The sequence below is a fragment of the Cataglyphis hispanica genome, chromosome 14 (genome assembly GCF_021464435.1).
Source record: "Cataglyphis hispanica isolate Lineage 1 chromosome 14, ULB_Chis1_1.0, whole genome shotgun sequence".
In the NCBI taxonomy this organism is placed as follows: Eukaryota; Metazoa; Arthropoda; class Insecta; order Hymenoptera; family Formicidae; genus Cataglyphis; species Cataglyphis hispanica.
The window spans coordinates 4,470,150-4,493,601 of NC_065967.1; the positions used below are offsets into that span (position 1 = coordinate 4,470,150).

At 32.9% G+C, this 23,452-nt stretch overlaps 2 protein-coding genes across 3 annotated transcripts in view; one reads left to right on the forward strand and one right to left on the reverse strand.

The window, feature by feature from the left end:
• The window catches only part of LOC126854687 (matrix metalloproteinase-2-like), a 165,416-nt gene that overhangs the window by 137,349 nt on the left and 4,615 nt on the right, over positions 1 to 23,452 (forward strand). The window lies entirely within an intron of this gene.
• Positions 2,175 to 5,291, reverse strand: LOC126854728 (THAP domain-containing protein 1-like). Its single transcript, XM_050601728.1, has 3 exons — positions 5,077 to 5,291; positions 4,258 to 4,506; positions 2,175 to 3,596 (listed from the first exon to the last, which is right to left on the reverse strand). Exons 1-3 carry the CDS (start codon positions 5,139 to 5,141, stop codon positions 3,323 to 3,325), a joined length of 588 nt encoding a protein of 195 aa, XP_050457685.1. The 5' UTR covers positions 5,142 to 5,291; the 3' UTR covers positions 2,175 to 3,322.

Sequence of the window (23,452 nt, forward strand, 5' to 3'; positions counted from 1 at the left end):
TCGAGCTTGAAATATAACTCAACGTAAACTCGAATTTAAAGTAGATTCAGACACTCTATATATGACTATTTCATCGAAATTATAAGCGCTGTTATACCGAAAATTTGAGTTTTGGAGCAGGAATCTACATCCCGTTTAGTTCCGCAGTAGATAAGGTACTTTGTAGTCCGACGACGGAGTAAAGTTGGCTTTTCAGTAGCAAACCCGTTCGATAGCCAGCCGCCTGCAAACTGCGGTTGCGCTCGTCAAGAACATAAGCCAGAAGCGGCCTTATAGCGATATTTCATGCACGCACGTTAAACATGAAGGATGTGAAAAAACTCGATTAAACGAAAAATAAGCGCAAAAAAAAGCCCCATTGTTCACGCATTCTTTCTCCGCGTTATGCGAAAAATGATGACCAGAATGCTTCTTCTTTTGCACGGATTTCCCGAATATTAGTTTAAAATAGCACGTGGATTATTTTTTAAAAATTTATATTGTTATCATATTATTATAAGAGATACCGTTAAAGTTAAATATTGAATAATTAAAGTTTAATATTGAATAAAGTTTAATATTGCTTAAATGAAAATTCTCTTCTATAATTTATTGAGAATTAAAATTGACTATATAAAAATATATCAAACAGTTCTTTATTATAAATAGAACTGTTCTCTCTCATTGCGGAATATGTCTTGATTTTTCTGACAGCCAACAAGATCGATAATAAAAGTGATGCATTATATATGCTTTATATAAAACTGTTGGAAGGTTAGAAGAATGACAAGAACTAGTTTCCGACGGTTGTTGCGATGTTTGAAAATAGAGAAACTTTTGACCTACTATCTTTATGCAACTGACTTTATGGCATCGTGAAGCAAAAACGTGAGCGTATTGCACATGCGGACGCAAATATACGCGACGTTTTCCGTCTTCTCGCGCAAAAATAAATCTCGTAAGAAGTTTTGCATACGAATTTTATTTTTCTCGAGTCGCCTGAATTGTTTTGCATTATTACTGAGATATCATTTCCCGAATTCTTTCGAAAATACACAAATTTCTTAGCGTAATTATAAATCACCCAATGTGTGTCACATACCTAAAAGTTATATTTCTCCCTCTCATTTACTTAACTCATATATTATGTGTATTAAATTAAATTTTGTTTTTCACATTCATATAGTATAATTTTTTCTATAATTACGATATATAATTATATATAATTTAATATATGGTGTTTAATTATAGATTATATAAATTATTTTAATTCGCCACAACGATTCACTCAAATCAAATCTTTTCATGCTAAAATTTACTACCGTTACTATTCTCTCCAGGAAATCATCAATATTTGGATTAGTTTTTTTTTTCTTTTTCTCGAAGACAATGTCGCGATGCATCATTGCGGGTCTCTGGCTGCACGCGAGAACGCATCGCGCGATGATGCACTGCCGTTCTCGTTACGGGCCGTGTTTTACGTACGGCGGCGGGTGAAATGAAACGTGAATAAAATATAACGAATAACCAAACCCACGCGCGCTCTTTTATTCGCCCTTCGTCATCCTGCAGAGATGGTACCGCTGGGGCTGGTGATTTAGTGTATTTCGCCGGCGTTCCTCTCTCTCCTCCTCTCTCTGGGAGAGAAGGTCGCGAATCCATTTCGATTCTCCTCCCTCCTCCTCCTCCTCCTCCTCCCCTGCTTGCGCCGTTATTGCCGTGTTATTCTCGTTTTCCACGTGTCTATCAGCGTTATCCTTTCCTCCTTGATCTTGCTGCGCGCTCGCTTGTTTCATGCCATACTACATTCGCTAAATTCCGTACGAGAGGCAAGCCAACGTAGTGGAAATACGATTTTTATTCAACATGCTTTTGAGAAACGTTTACGTAGCATATAAAACGCAAAGGTTTCACATCACATTCATATTTTGACCTTTTAAAATTAATAGTCTTTTTATTACATGTGATATATAGATGATGATATAAAATATAAAAGATATAATTACTTAAAAGCACGAAGTTACAACTTAATTAAAACACGCTTAATCTTATCAAAACACGGAATGAAAATATCAAGGGTTTTAATATATTAATATAATAACAAGGGGATTTAATATATTAATATATATTTATATAAATTATTTATATATAGCCTACCTCTTTTATTTTTTCTCTTTTGTAATTTATAATTTATCGCGATTTTAATTATTACGATGTTAATATTATAATTTAATAAAATTAAGTGTACGATTTAATCTCTATTCTAAAATAATTTCAATTTATATAAATTAATTAAATTAATTAAATTAAATTAATGCTTTACAATCTACGTAAATTACGACTTAGTAATTACATCTTCTACGCATTATTATTATTTTAATAATATTAACTAAGTACATAGATCTATAAATAACGCATCATAAAAGATAGCAAAAAGTGCTCCGCTTTCATCCTTCGTACAGCGATCTCGCTCGCACATCGTTCCTCGTTTTCATCCTCCCGTTCCTAGTTTAGTTCGTCCCGTATATTTTCCTCGGTTTTGTATGGTAAACGTATTACGCGCACCGCGTACCACTGTCACGCGGAGAAGAGAGCGCAAATGCAAGCGCGAGCTCGCATTTGTCTTCCCTGAAAGGGTCCCGCCATCGACGAGCGCATTTGCTTTCGTTGCGGCGCGCCGTCTGGTTGTGCAGTCGCATTGTCGAATGCAAACAGCGACAACCAGCCAGCCTAGGCTTGTTCGCCATAATAGGGAGAAAGGGAGAACTGTGTATCTTATTCGTGCGACGCGTAATTACGCTACTTCCTCATCCGAGTGAGCCGGTTCGAATGTTTCACCTCCCTATTCTCGTACGCGATTGAATCGCAAATGAATCGATCGTTCCGAAAATAAATCTAAGAGGCGAAATGGAAAAAAACGCAATTTCATTTTAATATCTAACGGAAAATGAATATTTCTCTCTCTCTCTCTCTCTTTCTCTTTCTCATACAGAGAGATGCTGTAAATTTATAAGTTAATATAATTACTGCCAACACATTTTCAAACTTTAGAAAAATTTCATTTTAATCTTACAAAATTAAATTTTAATCAAATGAAAATTGTAAAAAAATAATGAAGGTTGTGTGGAAAATTATATTTTAATTCATAAAGAGGACTTTATATTATTAAAAATATATCTAGGTTATTCCTATTCCCGAGATTATTCTTTAATCTCAGGAATTTCAGAACTACAAAAACTAAAAAATTTACAGAATTAATCGAGTAGAAATAAAATTTAAATAAAAAAAATAAAAAAAAATTTGTATATACAAATGTACATACACATTTATTTGTAAACCTAATTTAATGAGATTTTTTGGTCTTATTTTTCTTTCGCGTTTTCAGCGCGTTCTTTAGCTTTAAAACGGTCGCGTTGAGTTGACGAGCATGCGCCTGCAAATGTTTTATCTTTTCGTTGTCTTCCTTTAACTCCTCCATCGCCACCTCCCAGACAATCTTTGCCTCCGCCGGTACCTTGGAAATCTCGTCCCAGTTGACGCTCTTGAGAAAGCGCACGTACTTGATCGGCTGCATCTCCTTCATCTCCTCATCCGACAACATGTGAATACGCCGTCCTCTTGGGAAGGAAAACAACGCGTTCGTTGAACGTATCCGAGAAACTCGAAACTCGATTAACGCGACGATGTTAGAAATCAATCATTAGATTGTTTATTTAATTCCGGCAAGAATTAAGTACATCTAATTCACGTGTAATTTGAATTACAATCTCGTATACTTTCTCGGATGAGAGACTAAGTTAATTCCGTGTATTCTCTTTCTCTATCTCTCTCAGGCAACAAAACACACAATTTTTTTATAAATTTTTTATATCTACATTAGATGAACATGCTATAATTGTAATTATACTTTCTGCATCTTAATTAAATATATATCTGAAATTTGGAAAAAGAAAGAGAGAAAGAAAAAGAGAAGACAAAAATGTAATAAATGCAGTTAAAAATAATTATATAATAGATTATATTATAAATTATACAATTTTCTTGCTTAAGCTTTTTCTACAGAAAGAGTTTAATTATAATATAAAATAGAAATATATATTCTCTCTCTCTCTCTCTCTCTCTCTCTCTCTCTCTCTCTCTCTCTCTCTCTCTCTCTCTCTCTCTGACAGTTTTTTATTTCTATTAATGCAATATATGAAAATTTATTTAATGATTCAGTCAGTTACGAAATATTATTTTACTTTTAACATGAATTATTTATATAATTAATTTTCTTACTTTGAGACAGTCGGTCTCGTGATTGGAACAGATAATTCGGTTTCCGATTCTTCCTGCGATCGACCTTCTTCCGCTGAAAAATATGCTTCCAGTTGCAAAGTCGGAACAGCATTGTCCCTTAAGCTCGAGCCTGTGAAACAACTTTGTGAGAAATGACGCGAACACAGTGACGATTCAGCGGGCACTTCCGTATTAGTTTTGCCAATCGCGTCCAGCCAACTTTTCCGACGATTCTCGTTCTCAGGGAAACTAAAAAGGAAATACGCGAGGATGCGAGGGAGACAGTACTAGTTTCTATGCATATATATGTGTATTGAATAAAATCATAAAATACAAATTAATAATTTACAATAGGAAATCTACGTCATCTCTGGTAATTTCATTCTTAATCAATCCATCACTCGTATTCATTCATCTTTAAAAAAAATTGTGTAAAGTTATCGATCCATCTAGATCCTATCATCTCCCTTTTATTATTTGCACAATACATATGCACAGATCTATTGAACTTTATACATTGGAATGCATACTAGCATTTAAGACATCAGCTGAGAGAGCTCAAGCATGGATTATTGTTTCTCTTTCGATATAATGCGATAGGAAAATTTTTCTTAGTTCTATACACAGATATTTATATTTGATTCTAATAAAAACTCTGATAAAACTTTTGACAGAGTTTGTACAAAGCTTTCAATACGCATGCGTTTAGAGGCAAGCGCTGGAACGCTTGCCCTCTTTCTTTCTCTCTCCTTCTTTTGTTGCATTTTCTCTATACGAGGACCATAGAAAAGAACGTATTCAAATATATAGAATTCTTACGCGTGGAATGATATCTCGTTCGCGTCTTCAGAGCGTTGTTCGCAAAGAAAGCAACTCATCGCCATCTCAAGATTCGCGCGACGCACCAACGTCGCTCTCACGACTGGTGTATAAGACGAGCGGGCACGAACTGACAACCCCACTAAAGCGAGAGGTTCTCGGTACGCGTTGTCCTCGTTTCACACTCACGCCATTGGTCGTCGCCGCTGCGAGATATCGAAGGGCGATATCTCGCCGATGCCTAGGAACTGGCGCGATATTACAACGGATAATTCTTGAACGATGAAAGAAGAGAGAAGTAGAGGAAAAAAAGGTTTATCAAAATTTTAATTTTTATTTCACGTTTCCTATCAACAGCGATCAAATATGCAGTGAGATATAAATAAATTAATCGATTGTAAATTAATTCTTTATCAATCTTGGATATTTAAACAAATTTTATAATTATTATAAATCTAATAACTAAATAATAAAATATCTAATTTTTTACACAACAAAATATTTTTCTATATTATGATTAATAAATTGAGAAAATTATTATACCATTATAATACGTCGCGAGAAATTTAGTTTCCCGAATTATTTTAGCCTTTGTGTATGAATAGCAAAAAAGAAAACAGACTCATTTTATTTTTGTATATTTTCGCGATTGGATCCAATCTCTCTTGTGAAATCATACTCGCCAACTAGCGAAAAAGTAGCGGACTGGTTGCCTGAGAGATCGCACATTTTTACGCGAATAAAATGATAGTCCCATGCGGGAATAAAGATTGGCCGCGTAACTTCTGCGAGGGGAATAATAAAACCGCGAAGCGCGCGCGATATACGTGCGTGGTGTGGAATATTTATGACATTTCTGCTCGCGCGAAATACAGAGTTTCCGTTCTCGGGCATGGATGAAAGCCGCGTGCGAATGGAATGAAAAAGAAGCCCGGAAAAAATAACAGAATACATGGTCGATTGTGTACGTGATCATTCCGCGCATTTTTCTTTTTTATTTCTAGCTACAACTCACGTTCACTCTGCATTCTCGAACTATTTGCAGTATCAATATTTGACTCGTGCGCACGTAATAAAAGTACGTAGAGTTTCACGCTTAGAAAAACATGATGGATAAAATAGAAAACATTGTCGCAAAAGGGACAACAGTCCTTACAAATCGTAAACCGTTTGCCTTTTAGAATTAAAAAGTGTTTCTCCAAGTCTCGGCGAACAAAAGCAGAGAGCTACGCAAACGGACCTTGTAATTCGAGTAAGTTTTTGAGGCGAGAAAGAAGGTCCTGTATAAATTATTAATAACTTTCAACCTAGTTTTTTTCCGGCTTGCTTCTTGCATCTTCATGCTACCTACTTCATATCTACAAATATGCCTATCTGCAAAACATGACATATATCTATGTACTTTTTACGGCAGAATCTCGAGATCGCATTTTTCTGCGTTGAAAAGAATTTTTGCGCCACGTATTTAATTTTAAAATAAAGATATAAGACATTTCGTGCATTTTGAAACATTTTTCTACTAGTATATTAATCAATTAATTGCGAATAAACTCGCAATCGAAGAAACTTCATTCTAACATTTGACGATATTTGAATATTTTTGCATTCTTCTTGAAAATTCTAATAATTGCATCTACGAAACAAATGCGCGATCGCAAGATCTGAAGATTCATTTTTTTCACACGTGGCTACGTCGATTTTTTGCCGAGTTATTGCCACTCGTAAAATGGCGGGCGCATGCTCAATTCGTGAATGAAGAGTCGCACATGCGGAGCGAGGGGAATGAGGTAGGTCGCGGCTACTACGCGCGTACGCATGGCCGATCCCGCTGTTAGTCACGTGAGCGGTCAGCTGTTCGCTGTCGCGCGAGTCGCGCGCCCGCGCGCCTTTGCTCGTCGTCCATCGACTATTACCGGTCACTTGAGTTGTAGCGAGTTGAGACAAATCGCGTGAAAGCCGAAAATGAAGTGCGTTAAACAGATACCGTTTATCTTCGATTGATAATTTTTCACGCGATACGATCGATTAATTTTATAAGTGTTAAACAATGCACAAGAAAATGGAGTGTCTTTTATTTCAAAGAGAAATTATTACGTGATGGAAATATATAGCGATATCTTTGCGCAGGGAAATTTTAGCGAATTGAAACAGATCGCGTATGAAAACTGATGTTATTATTAACATTGTGATATATTTTCAGCGAAAAATTCCAAAGCAATTAAAAAAAAAAAAACTATTATTAGAGAATTATAAAATTCGTATAAGAGAAGAATCTTTCTTTTCATTAAAATAATCAGATCAGCAAATATCTAAAGAAAGAAAAAAAAATAAAAGTGTTAGTTTTATATTATTAGACTGTCAAAATTATACAAGATTCTTTGTTTATTATTCAAAATTTAAATTTAAATTTAAATTACACATAGTGCAGAATCCGCTGAAAATATAACGGAAAATAGATAATAACAGAGAAGCACGTTGGTAAAATTTTTTTTGCCGCGCAAAGAGACAGTCGGTTATAATATTTCTCTAAAGAATCTTTCGACGATAAGATCGGATGGAATCTCACCGTCACTGCATTTCGCCGAGCTATCTTTCGTTTGCATTCTCCGTTCGCATTCCATTCGCGCGATGAAATCAGCACTAGAGTTCTTCTCGCTCGATTCTCCGCAATCGTAATCGCGATTTTGTTTCATTCTTTTCTCCTTCTTTGTCCCTGCTCTCCTCTCTAGACTAGCGCGCGAATTGTTTACGCTAGCCGTTTTATCCTGCCGTCATCCTCAGGAGATAAAAACGGATAGGATATTGCCCTCATTTCCTTCGTCTGTTTTCGATGGATTACAACCGCCTTTGCTTTTCCTTTCTTATATCGTCTTTCTTATATCCTCCCGCGTAAAGAAAGATACGTTCTGTCAATTGCAATTTGTAGTGACTGGAATGAGATTTCGAAGCCTGTGCTGTCATCGTTTGCTTCATCGATTGCTGTTATATCTTAATAATGAAACCATGTATACCTCTAGCGATTTTTCTGAGGAATCGCACAAAGAAAGAAGATGTATCAGAAAAGTATTGTTTGTTTTTCTTTTCCCTTGATTGCGATTTTGTCAAGTTTTATATGTAGTTGCGCTCTATATGTAATTATAGTTTTATCACAAATTGATAAAAAATTATTTTCTGTTAACAATTTAATAATACTATGTGATTTTTTTTATATACTCAAATGTTAAAGAAGAATATATATAAAACATGTAAAAACAAATTTTTTTTTCTAAATGTATGTATTAATTTTTTTATTTATTTTATATCCTCTTTATATATTTTTAAAATTATACTTGCATTAATGCATTTTGCGCAATTATACTGCTTGCAATAATAGGTAGCCATTTGAACGTTCTGAGGAACCTTGTAGAACATTTTCCTCTCATTATTATTACTCTCTATCTTCCAGTTTTTGTTTGTGCGATGTGCCGCGAGAGAAAAAGGACGTCTCCGGAACGCGCGCAATAAACCTTATCCTGTTTCATTCCACGCTCTCTCTCTCTCTCTTTCTCTCTCACCGTTTTATTACTATCGTTGGAGTGATCCACATTCTGTAGAGAGGAAGAATAGAAAAATACGTTTCCACGGCGATGTGCACCGAAGAAACGTGCTCTCGATGAAAAAGCTCCTCCCGTGAGGAAACTCGAGAGCAGGATGGTCATCAAAGTATCATTTGGAGCCTTCAATTATCATTCCCCGCGCATCGCCATCCCGACGAAACCGCCTCGTTATTCGTCCACGTGGAACTTGTCGGATATTTTCTTGCATCCTGCAATCTTGTTATATTCAAGAATTTTTGTTCGCGCGGAATATCGAGATCTAATTTTGGCGTTTTTTTAAAAAAAGAAAGAAGATTTTGAATACGCGGAATATATCTGTATATATATTTGTTTGTCGTTAAAAGTCTTTTACAAAGTCGAAAGTATATATATTTGTAATTGTATAAATAATATGGCAAGAGAAAAAAAAGAGAGAATTTAATATTTAATGAATTTAGAATTTTACATTATAAAAGAATTTATTATTAATAAAAAAAATTGAAAATTCTTCGAAAGTTAAGTATGGACCGGAAATTAATAAAGAACCTGGCCTTCTATACATTCGGAACGTCAAAAAATTATCGACGATTTAGAGCGATATTTATCATCATCCGATATGGAAACGCTAAATAGAGAGCATAAGTTAATCATATTAACACCTTATATTTCTAATACCAGAGGGAGAGAGAAACAAAAAGAGAAATAATAGAGAACAATATTTCGTTGAAACATTGCTCGTGGTTTAATTTCCTAAGTGCACGCGGTAATAAAAGCCTGATAAATAACTCAATAGCATCAAGAGCGGGGCGGAAGGAGGATGAATAATTCGTCTCTTTTCGATCGGTCAATTATACTTATCAATACCAATTATACATCTCGCGTTCTCTTCGATTCCTCCTTCCTCCTATCTTCTCTTTCTTCTCTCTCGCTGATATTTCATTCTTGTTTCAATGCAGCCGACCGCAGTAATTGATGTCCGTCGCGAACTTTCGCAAAAACATTCCCCAAGAATTTCCTAATCCCGTTCTACTGAAGTTCGGAGAGAGAAAAAAAGCGCGAAACGAGTTGCAATTGTAAACGGGAGGAAGTTATCGCAAACTTTGCCGATATCTGTTATACAAGCAAGCGCGCTTGAAAGTGGAAAACTTGAATGATTGTTGCTAAACACGACATAATTTCTTTCGCTCCAACTTCGTGACCTAGAGATATTTACAAGTGCTGTAAAATGTATTCTCAACAACACAGGAAATTTTAAAGGATTTTTCTTTTGCGTTTGAAAATTTGAGTTATCTAACATTTACATAAATTTATTTCAACTTTTTCTTTCTCGCACTAGTGTTTATTAGGTTAAAAGAATTCATGTAAATTTATTTAAATTCCTTCAACAAAGCTAACAATGAAAATTAATTTAAATTTAAATTTATCTAAAATATTTATTTATATTTATAAATTTTTTGTCTAATGAAAAAAAACATGATATTTCTGAATCGTGATAATGCTAAATTCTTGTAGTGAGATAAAGCAAGGATGAAAAGAGAAACGTTATCGTATCCTAAAGTTTATAAAGTCGAAGGAAACGGTAGTTTCAACTACGAAATATGACCAAAGTTCGCTACGCGACGAGGGTCAAAATCGAGAAACAGCGCGAACCGTTACAATGCGATATGGTCGTTTATTCTAGACACGAAGGCATTAGTTGTTGAAATGAGATCTCGCGAGCAGAATCACGATTTTCGACCCGTTCGATGGTTTATAGACAACTGGCATGAATGTTGAGAGGACATCTCCTTATCTTACATCAATAGATTCAAAGAAGTGCAAATCCGATCGTTTGTGATTCTGTCAACTTTTGCTACATTGATTTATAATTGTCGAATAGTTTCTTATCTTCCTCTCTCTTTCTCTGTCGCTCTCCTTAATAGCTCCTTTTTTATTGATAAGTTTTAGAAGATATTAGTTTTATTAATAAGTTTTAGAAGATTAGTAAAAAAGAATAAAAGGAATATATAATTCTTTTTTTCTCAAAATTTAATAGATAGAAAATTGAAGCAAACACGTAATAGACTTTGACAATATATTTTTTATTTCAATATATTATTTATATATTGATTTATTTCAAGTAATGTAATCAAAATTAGAGACATTTTTTAGTAATTGTATTTAAATTCATATTCAGAGTATATGGAAAATATGTATAAAAATATAAAATATATTATACGCACATATAAAAATTAAAAAATACAAAAATGTAAGAAATATGAAAAGTAGATATGAGAGTTTTAGTACTGGGATTGCTCGTTCATACAGGAGAAACTTAAACTTGCAAGCTCCCTCGAGTGTTTAACTCCCCATATCACCCCTAGATACTCCCTCGCGAGAATTTACGTGCCCCTTTTTGCTAGAGTTGAAGTGCTCCTTGCAGCTGTTTCACATTGCGATTTATTTCCTTCCCTTGTCATAAATTGAATCTGTTTGTTAAGCTTATTATGGGATTGTTTTGAATACGGGCGATCTTAAATCAGAATTTAGTATCGAAGATAATCTCGCATTGTGTCGCAAGTTCTCGAGAAGATACAAAGAGATCAGAAATTCATTTATAAAAATTGTGAATAAATTAATATGTCAAATTTAATGATTAAATTTTATTTAGAAAGAATTTAAAAGTTGAATATTGTTTTTATTTAATAAATATATACTTGCCAACTGTTACTAGTAGATAAAATATTATTTTTGGCGAAGTAATATTGAAAATATGAAGCGGTGACAAACTACATTGTTACACATTGAAAATTGCTAACATAAACATACTCTCCGGTTGTTTACAAAAATAAAATGTTGAAGTGCTCAAGTTTCTTTTAACTACAAAAAGCGCCAAAAAATCAATGATTTAACGATTAATAATGGATATTATAATATACGAGAGATAAGAAATACTAATAATCAATAAGAACAAAAAAAATGTTTTTTTCGAGAAGTTCTTATTCTGGAAAAAAAGGTTTTTGAAAAAAGCGTGTTTTTGCGAGTTGCATTTTTAAAGGGAATTACTAATCTTGGCAGAATCGATTTGAATGAAATATTGAATGAAATCGCGAGAATAAACATTTTTCACATGACAATCCTAAACAATTCTCCTCTCTTTTTTGACTTCTCAATTTTTTGGAAAAACTTTATGATTTATTGATTTGGATCACCCGAGTTCTTCATCTCCATTTCCATTTGTGCTTTTCGATATGCTATCGTTTGTGACTTTGATCGAACAGTATTCGACAACAATTCTGTTGATTGTGCATCCGTCAAATTACGAAAGTTGTATAATCCGTAAAATTAAATACAAATTTTATAAAGCATGTCAATATTTATCTCAATTGTGGAATATAAATTTATAATGTATAAAAAATCCGTTTGTAAAATAGATATTAAAAAATTGTTAAAAAGTCGTGTCTATGAATTAATGAATATTGAAATCCGTTTTCTTAAAAATATGATAAAACTCTATGATATATTTTAAGATATCGTTCAGATGTAATAAAATTATTGCTATGATTTATCTTAATCAATTTGTTTTAAGTTTACGACATATTTTTTACGATATAAAGAATTTCTTCTTTTATAAAATATTCTTTTTAACTGCGCGTTTCCCTTGCTTCGTTTTCAGTTATAAATATACTACATAAGGATTTCAAAAGATCGAACCATATTTTTCTCATTAATGACGTAATCATCCTGACCAACGACATTTCAAAAGCGATTTAATTTCGTAAGATCTTAAATCATCGTCCCGCGAACGTGCAGATTTTTTTTATATATTTCTCGCGAGAAAATCTAACAAAGAAACCTATGGCCTGTGCAAAATAAAATCACTTCTCGTGGAAGGTATGTGCGAAAGATCTTTTGTTGATAATTAAGGGCGGGGAGCAAAAATACATTTTCTTTCTTTACGTTCGCGTGTTTTATCGAGATGCGTTGCTTGTAAAGCTCTCTTGAACTTTTCAATCCTCAATCCCATATTTCAACGTAGTATCGAACTAGTCGACATGAATGGATCCCTCAAGAACCGATGAAAAATACATAACTCTACGCGATGAAGATTGTCTCGATTTTCCAATCAAAGTACGCATTCGCAAACATCTACCATTACTTGATATGAAAGACAGTTACAATTTTTTTGTTGCAGTGATCCGCGTCCAAGAATATAGAAAAAAACGCGATATTCGCGATGTAATTTATTATATAAGTCATTTAACAAATATTTAATTTTGATATGGAATTTGAGAATACATTTAATTAAAATCAAATATTAAATTTTGTCAGCTATACACAAAATTATGTGAAATATTGAAAAAGCAATTATTAAATTTCGCGAGTGAAAAGCTAATTTTTGATTATTGATTTAGTATCGAATTTTTATATCATTATTCAATAATTTTACATTACATTAGAAGGATTAATAAGACCGAATTAATGTGACCGAAGTTTTGGAATAAAAATTTCCAACATTTATTGATGATTCAGTATATTAAAAGAAAACTGTTAAATTTTAGATTAATAGAAATAGAAATTTTTATTAAAGAAAGAGTAAATTTTATTCATCTATGTATTAATTTAACGAATTTTATATTGTTACACGTGTCTTACAGTTTTATGTAATTTGTAATTTACAACATTACAAGTTACAATACATAAAATAATTTCATTATATAGATTACAACTAAAGTGCAATTGTGATGTTATTAGCATCAAATAATTTGACGTTGAATAATTGAATAATTCGCAAAACGATTAAAAACAACGATAATAGCAAAATTTCTATTGCTTAAATTGATTAATACAATATTTCACACAATTTATATATGTGACAAATTAAATAATCCGAGATATTTATATTTTAGTCTAGATTAGTTTTATTCATCATGTTACCGAAATTATTAGGTACTGATAGCATTTATATCTGAACTTAACATTATGTAAGATGTTTATAACAACATAATTTGCATAAAATATAATTAATAATATAATTTTTTAAATATAAAATATAATATTTATAAAACAAAATATAATATAGAATACAAAAGAGCTATAATTTATAATACAATATGAAATTAATTAAATATTTGCATTACGTGTGATTTATATTACATGCAATATGAATATTCAAAAAAAAAATTTAAGAATGATATACAACATTTTATATTAATCTTGACAGTACAAGTTTTTTGAAATTATATTAAATTTTGCGATCTTAAATTGTATTAAATTTCAATATCGTATGAAAAGCTTTACAATATTTTATAGAAGAAATCTTAATAATCCTAATTATCCCTTAACAGCCCTAGCAATCCTAATAGCTTTCGTAATCCTAATAGGCCTAGCAATCTTAATAGCCCTAGTCACCCTACTTGCTGGCTAAAGCAGCGGGAATCCGCGATTATTCGAAGTTTTTGGGAAATATACCCACGAAAATCAGGATTTAATTTACGAATGCATCGATAACGTTTTACTGCCTCTGTTCATTTTCGCGTCTCTGCTTATTTTTTTATACATTATTATTTATTTTATTCGTACTCGTTTATTTTACGCGTTTATTTTATGTAAATTATGTGTGCCATTGCATATAAAAACGCGAAAACATATGAACTTTTTCTTCATGTATATCATTTATCTCTCTTGACCAATAATAGTCATCTAACTTACGTAGATATGTAATCCATTCTTCAAGCCAATATTGGACCTACCTTTCGTTGATCTTGGCTGCATTTAATCTGGCTATTTTTAGCCAGAAATAAAACATCTTCGATCTCTAAAGGTCAATGAAGAAGAAAAACTTCTCCCATTACCGGCTAATTAATTTCACCGCTGCATGAGCGTAATTTTACGCTCGTTGATGGTCGTAATACGTTAGGACCATTTGTTGTACGTTGTCTTAATACAACTTTGCTTTGCAACTGATATACAATGTCAAATCATTAATTAAAAATTGTGATTGTTTAAAATTTTTGTAATATATAATATTACTTTTATAATACAATTTATAATAAAATAGAATTAATAAAACATTATTCATTTTTGCTTTATACTATTATTATTCACTTATTTCTTTAAACACTATACATGATTTGATCGATAACTTAAATTTATATCAGTCAAAACAAAGTTTTCTACACTACATATAGATAGATGGACTACAAGATAAAATTAGAGTGCATTTTAAGAATAAATAATTATATATATAATAATAAAATTGACAAGTTCTTTATTAAATAAAATAAATAATATAATAATTGATGTATAATTGATCATAGAGAATAATAACGATGAATTGATAAAGAATTGAAAATTTTTCTCTATTTCTTTATTTATGTTTCAGTTTGCTTTGATAATATGCTTTAATGCAAATTGCTATTAAAGGAATATATCAAATTATGATATAAATATAAATATATCTAATTTATTCTAGTCCATCCATTTTAAGATAACGGATTCATCAATAATCTACAAGCTACGAATTACATCTACAATCTCTAAAAATCCATTATCTTAAAATTAAATAAAAGTTCGTCACTCACCGGCACTGATGCGCAACAGCGGAGATTTGGTCTTGAGGCTACGTTGTCTGCAACACACAAATATAAAATCCAAATTATAGCAACGCTTAAAATAATTAATATTTCAAGAAATTATTATTGTACCGAATTTTATATCCGATGCGTTTAATAATAAGAAGATATATAAATATGGAATAATTTTATAAATTCTAAAAAAGAAAACTATTTTTTTAAATAAAAACTTTTATAGTCTGAATCTCTCTTTTTTAAACTATTTAAATAATGATCGAATCAAATTAATAAATGTACGGGATTTATAATAATAATTAATATACAAATAATAATATTCACCCTTGGGTTGCTCCGCCGATGCAGGATGCCTCTCCTAGGCCTCCTCCTCCTCTCAGGATGTTAAGGTCGCTACGTTGATCTGTAACATAAAAAGGAGGTGCAAATTGTAGTAATGCTCAAAATAATTAATATTTCCAAAAATTTATTATACGCATTGAATTTTATATTCGATGCATATAATAATAAGCAGATTAATAAAATGATTTTATAAATTTTGAAAAAACTACTAATAACTGTAATAATTTCATATAAAAACTATAATCTAAAAGTAGAAACTTTTATAAGATTATAGATTTTATATAAAAATTTTTTTTCTAATTGTCTTTTGTTTAAAATATATAAATAAAAAGTCAAATTACGTGATTAATTGCTTGATTTAAATTGTACACAATTAATAAATAATGAATATATAAATAAGAAGTTACTTACCACAGGGCTGTTTCAGCGATGCCCGATGCCTCTCCTAGGCCTCCTCCTCCTCTCAGGTAGATTCACACGCGCGATACTTTAAACGGCACTCCCGCACTTTTATTAAAAAATACTCCCGCACTTTTACGCGCGATACTTTAAACGAAACTCCCGCACTTTCGAATTTCGGCACGATCGAACCCCGTTTCACTCGAGAATCATACTGCGAGTCGACAAGTCGGGAATTCACGATTACTCCGAGCTAGGGTTAAGCGAGCAAAGGAAGAAGACGAAATCGATTGATGGAATCGACGCTCAATTCTTGTCCGCGCTTGTTCTCACCGAGGGCCGACTCGAACTTTATTAGGAACGATCACAGAGAACCACCAAGTTTCTATCATACAGACTGAAACTTACGCTTATCATAAGGCTGAGAGACGTGTCGAGAATGAAGATACCCAAGTCCTAAGTGTTCACAATTTAGATCACTTAGAAGATGAGAAATCAGCTTCTCTAGCGAGCGAAGATCGAACCTAATAAAACACAGCCAACTGTCCTCAATGCGATACAGTATAGCTGATAGACGGTACAAGATGAGGGAACGACGATTCAAAAATCGATCGAATTCTTACCGATTCAGGCCGAAACCGTTCGTCGAAGCAGAGCGTGCCCCCAACAGCCAATTCTCGAACCGAAGTTCTTGATTAACCGCGCGATCATCGCATCTATACTATGCATGATCATACGTTGCTACGCGGCCGGCATTCACCTCAGCCGCGATACTGAGGCGTTTTAACGTTGCGTCTCCATTAATATATTAAATTTATTAATACATAAATATTTATATAATATATATAACATTAATATTGTATTAACGTTACCTAATATTATATAAAATTAATTATATTAATAGGGTATTAATATATTACCGATAGCAACGCTGAGAGATATCCCAGTTAGTCGGCAACGAAGTACGATCCTCGCATTGTGAAAACGGGATAGAAGTCCGACGCGAAGACGCGACGACGCGAAAACGCGGTTATGCGGTTACGCGACTCTCTCGTTGCTCGTACGCTCCGATGACGAACAACAAGGCAACGCACTAAAGTCTTCCACAGATGTGCGTGCCACATATGAGTCATTGTACGACTCGTGGTAATGCAGTATGGACACGCGACGACGCGAAAACCGTCCGCGGCACGATGACGGGACACGGGAGCGGCGTCGCGACGCGAAAACCGTCCGCGGCACGTTGACGGAACCGACGCCGCGATAAGCCGTCCGCGGCACGTTGACAGCACTAACGATACGACGAGCCGTCCGCGGCACGATGACAGCGACGACGGCGTTGGGTGCTTGGTTTCCCCTTCTCAATACCTCAGGAGGTCTTTAAGACCCTTAAGGTACCATCCGGGTACTATGCCCTCCCACCACGCCAAGGTTACACCCTGGGAGGGTATTATACGGATATAATTTTGTAATATGATATATATATATATATATATATATATATATATACATCATATTACAAAATTATATCCGTATAACGTGAGATTATATTTGAGAATAAATGTAAATAAAAATTTACATTTAAGAAAAATATTTAAGAATATGCGCAGCGCTTCGTACCACTACGTTACTCTTTGAGTGTCGCCGTACGAATGATAAGATTATATATGTAAACGTAAACAATAGGGTCGCAAAGTCGAACACTATGTTATTGAAAAGTTGTTGCCGAAATATTTTACGTACTATCATATTATATATATATATATATATATATATATATATATATATATATATATATATATACACGCGAAGTATTAAAATATAAGATATTTTTGATATTATGATTATATATTAATTGAACGATTGATGTATCATTAAGCTTTTTGTTAATTACTCAATTTTGCGATTTGTTTAATTGCGCGATAATCTTAATCCGAACCATGCCGTCAAAGGATAAAGCATTGGACGAAATATATTTAACTTTAAATATTTTTGAAGAAATAATTATTGCTTATAATAATGATCGCAACAAAACAATAATTCATAATTTTGATTCTGGTCTTGATGTGTATATACATGACTCGAAATACGCGCTAAAAGACTTATAGTAGCGATATAATTACGTTTAGTTAATATTAAATTATAATTATTATTTAAGATAAGCAAAAGATGAGAAGAAGAACTAATTATTAATCTTATTAAATTATATCACGATACTTGTTACGATCGCGTTTAGGAAATGAATTTAACGGAGTATTTCGCACTGCTACTTTACTGTTCGAGTGTTGTCGTACAAATGATAATACGTAGGAAAGGAATTCGAGCGTCTCACCCCACTACAGTCGCCATATAAATACATGATAACAAAGCCGTGATACATAAACACTAGCGAATGTTTACGTTGCCAAGGCCGAGTATCATGTTATTGTTAATTTGCTGCCGAAATATTTTCCGTGACGTATATACAAACTTTTATATATTATAATATACTTTTATATATTATAAAGAATATTAAATTACACAGAAATTTTTAATTATAGATCAATTATTAAATTAACGTTTAATATATTACATAATGCATGAATGGAACATTGCGTTATTAATACATGAATTCCTTTCTTACAAGAGAACGCAAAGAAAATTCTGACTACCGCCGAATTCCACCGTAGTTTGCAATTAATAAATTATTAACAATAAATTAACAATAAATTATTAACGCGCCAAAAAAGTACATTTATAATTTATTTAAATTTTTTTATCTAAAAGTTGACTGACTTGATTTTTAAAAATGTTAAAAATATTTTATAATTTTTTTTTCTCACGGCAACTTTACGAGAAAATATTCAGAATGGGGCAAATATTATTTAAGAAAAGCATTTCTTATTAAATAACTATTAAATAACTTCTGAAATGTCAAACGCGTTTTATAACTTTTTAGTAATATATATTTTACATATGTATGTTAATATTGTGTGCGTGTGATTGATCCATCAGGCCCAGAACACATCTAGGAATGTACGATTGATTTCGTCTATCTCGAGTTTGCCGAACTTGATTGCCGCTATTCAGGCACGCCGTCAAAAATTAGTCACGAGCTCGAATTTGCCCCTTGCCAATTACGCCTATTACAAAAAAAAATAAAAGCGCGACGGGCGATTTGCAATCTCAATTTGCTCAACGACTTTGCAATTTACGCTTTCCAACATACATACATATTTCGTACAAGTTACATTAGTTACAGACTCTGATTGTCTCTATACATGCGTACATTTTGAGAATATAATCTTGAAAATTATTTTTTTCCTTCTTTTATCATTTAAAAGTTTTTAAATCTTTTTTTTTATAATTTTAGACAATTGTAAAAAATTTATTTGTTATTCAAAATTGAGAAGAAGATGTCTTTATTCTCCTGCATCTGGGCAAATTTTAAGCTGCATGATAAAAAAAATATAGATAATTAAATAATCACTCACAGCCAAATAGATGAGCAGCGATAACCTCTGCTGACTAATTCGTTAGAGCTCCCATGATGATTCTCGATGATCTTTGATGTTCCTCAATAATTCTCGATGTTTCTCGATATATCGATGATACGTACCGACGATAATAAAACGCGCGAAATAATACGTTGCGCATCCTAACACAATTCGACGCGATTGATATCGATCAGTAGATAATAATTTAAATTATTCAATCAATCCGATCAATAATTTAAATTATTCAATTATTACATTATCGATCGTGGATTCACTCGGCACTCCCGACATTTATCGCGCGCGACACTGCGCAAAAATTCTAAATGACGCGCCATCATGGGCACGCCGATATTTGGCGCGCAAATATTGGAGACAAGCGCGATCACTTATATCAATAAAATCCGCCGCGGCGGCGAAATCTCTCGATGTTTCTCGATAACTTGAATGCTAAACGACACTGCTTATCGGACGTACATCGCGAAATATTTGCATATTAAAAACCATTGTCGTTGCTTCGACGGAGCGTGGAATGCATCGATCACGCATACCGAGATACGCGGTTAATTGCAGTTAATTCGCGAGATTGTACAAGGCGATTAATAAACTCAGATGATTACCTGTCACTAAAATCGACATCCTCGACGTTCGTTCGGATACAAAATTCGTTCGGGACGGATTAAAAAGACGCGAAAAGACGGAGCGATCGCGATTCGACTGCACACCGGCGACGCACGGCTTCAAATAATAGTTCGATTTGAGATTCAGTCACGTGACCGCGGTTAATTTCACGCGACATAACTCCCTAGCGATTATATAACTGTATTAATATAGTATTTAAAATATTATATATAATATTTCAAATACTATATTAATGGGATGTTATATACAATCCTTATATATTATAATTTCTCTCTATAATGCATGTATGGATGTTGTTGATTTGACTAAATCCGTGCAAGTAATTACCATTTTGTTAATTCAAATATTTAAGTATTTAAGTCAAATATATATCATGTTTAATAAAATATTGTATTTGACTTAAATATTTAAATATTTGAATTAACAAAATGGTAATTACTTGGATGGATTTAGTCAAATCAAAAATATTTTTTTTTCAGCGCATGTATATGTGGAATATTAAAGTATATAATTATCTTAAATTATAAATTAATTATTTATTGAACGATTGATGTATCACGAAAACAGAAACGATCTTTGTCAGAATTATTATATCCAGCTACTGTACTATAAACAGAGCGCTTGTTTTTCCCTTTAATACGTGTGTATTTCGCAGTAATAAATCTCGATTATTTCCAAACTACCGCACGACAAAAGGGAAACATCCCCCCGGATATGTTCCGGAAGAAAGTCGTGTCGGAGGTTGATGAATATTAATTCTAACACGGCGTCGTTCAACACGTCTACGTCTCTTTCGTACGTTAAAGATCGTTATTTCTACTATTTCCCGCATCTGTTTATCTTTTCACGGCGCCGATCTAAATTCGTCGCAATCATTTCAGTTTTCATGGATCATAATTTCTCGTTACTACAGTTATTGCACTAATTAATGTACGGCCGTCGCTTTAATCGACGCAGCTGTTGTAGAAAGCAAGACGCTCTCCGAGAATAAAATCCGGACGCAGTTTCGCTCTTGCGAATAAAATTATCGAATATTTTTTTGTGCAAAGTAAAGTTGAATTTAAAATAAAAATTTTGTGTAAGCCCGTCCTCTATTATATCTTAACTGAAAAGTAAGTTATTAAAGAAAAATTAAATAAAATTTAAGACTGTAAATATTAAGCATTCGAAAATACTCGATAATAAATTTACAGCTGAATCGTCTTAAAAAATTAATATAATTACGGCTTATATAGATATTGTTTTTTCTACGTTAACGTAATAAAATCTGGAGTTAATGACAACGTGACTAACTTGGTTTATTATGATCGGAAATTAGTCGGCGTGGCGGCAAGATATTGCTTGCGACCGATAGAAGAGGATCTAGATCGAGAGAGACAGTTAGAATATTGGAGGGAAGGGAAGGAGGGATGAAGGCAATTATCGGGCGCGTCATTGTAATTGCATCGGTTGGGAATCGAGATTAGATTCGATGTTCAGGAACTAGCGGTTTCCTTCTTCTGTCTGTCTCTCTCTCTCTCTCTCTCTCTTTTCCTCTAGTCTAGATTATGCTAATTGGTAGGTCACTGACGAATATTAATTATTATTCGACTGCAGAATCATGCAGTACGCCGTGCGATTATCGCATATACATGCAATTTGATAAGACCCTGTCGCATTCGGATTTCTATGCAAATGGTGCACGAGACATGTCAAATTTTCGCAAAACCAATTCAAATTCGAGCCTCTTAAAACTTTGCGTTCTTTCAAATAGAAATAACACAGACAATTTTACATTTTAATAAAGATACATCGATTTGCGAAAAATTCTCGCATTCAAAAATATCTTTCTAAATAATTTTTATACTTTTTTAAATATTTTGAAAGAAACGTAAAACGCGCACACGCATTATATAAAATATATATATATATATATATATATATATATATATATATATATATATATCATTTCTACTTTTTTATATGTTAGATATCTATTACAGTTTTGAATTTAATAGCTTGAATGAATCGGATTTTAATCTTTCATTTAATTTATTTGTATGCGCCACATTGCGCTTTTATTGTTTTATCTGTAGTCACTGCGCTTCTTTGATAAACGAATTACGCAAGTGTACATAAATATTATTTCTCTTCGACAATCAATAATGTAAACCAATATGCACGCACAATTATACGTGTAACACATATCACATACGGGGTAAATTGAGCGGATTCGTCGTTCCGCCCGCATGTATTGCGCACATTGCGAGGAAGAAGTACATGCGATTTAACACACTCGTGAACGTACTCGTCATTTTGTTCTATTAATCCGATCTGCCCTCAACCGCGGAATTAACCGAGCGATTTTCCCGAAATAATATAATCTTCATTGACAGAGAAAAAAAGAGAGAATATAAAACGCATCATGAGTGCAATAAAACCGAATGTTATTCGTGTAAAACTCCTGCACGTATCATCGAAGATTTATCGCTCCACAACAGCGCAGTTTGAGCCTATAAAATATATTTACTGCAAGTGCGATATTTTTTCCTCGCGTATAAACGTACAATGTTGAACGTAAGAGTTATATACGCTATATATAAATATTTTTTTGTTTTCTCTTTATTATTTAAACACGTTGTACAGAAATATCAGTTGTCTGTGTCTTGTCATTTTATTATCGATAATCTGATTTCTTGTTATCATTATTTATGTATTTAAATAACGAAACTAGCCGACTCAATTTCGAATCACCATATATATGTATTTACGAGACTGATCGTTCCATATTTTTTCTAACAACACATTTTTAACACAATTAAAATGGATAAAGTTATTTTTATTAATCGCTGGAGCTATACAGGAACTTTAAAGCGATAACCAGTCACGTAGTACGATTCTCGATCGCGTTTACTTTTCATCAAATACGTATCAATCCACGTCAGATTGAATCTAAATATAACGAATTGGAAATTGTAATTATTATTGCAATTTCATAAACTTGCTGTTTAAATTTGATCACGCAGAATGACGTAGGTTTGACTTGATAAGAGATGAAAAAAAAAAAAAAAATTGAAGGAAGACTGAAAATATACAATTGTGCAATATATTTGTTCACGTAATATCGGAAAAATTCAATTTCCAGAGGGCAAATCGGAAACTGTGTGGCGGAAAATCAACTTCTACGCACTTTAAAAACGAGAGGCATTTTAAAAATTATTTGTGCCTCTTCTCCATTGCCAATCACACAAAATAAAACAATGCCGGTGTAGCGAAAATCAATATGCACTCGATTCGCAAACGCATTTTATTTAAACTGGCTCGTTGAAAAAACGCGCTTATCCTAAATTGGCAAATAGTTTCGATAGACTGATTAAAATCACTCCGGGAAAATTCT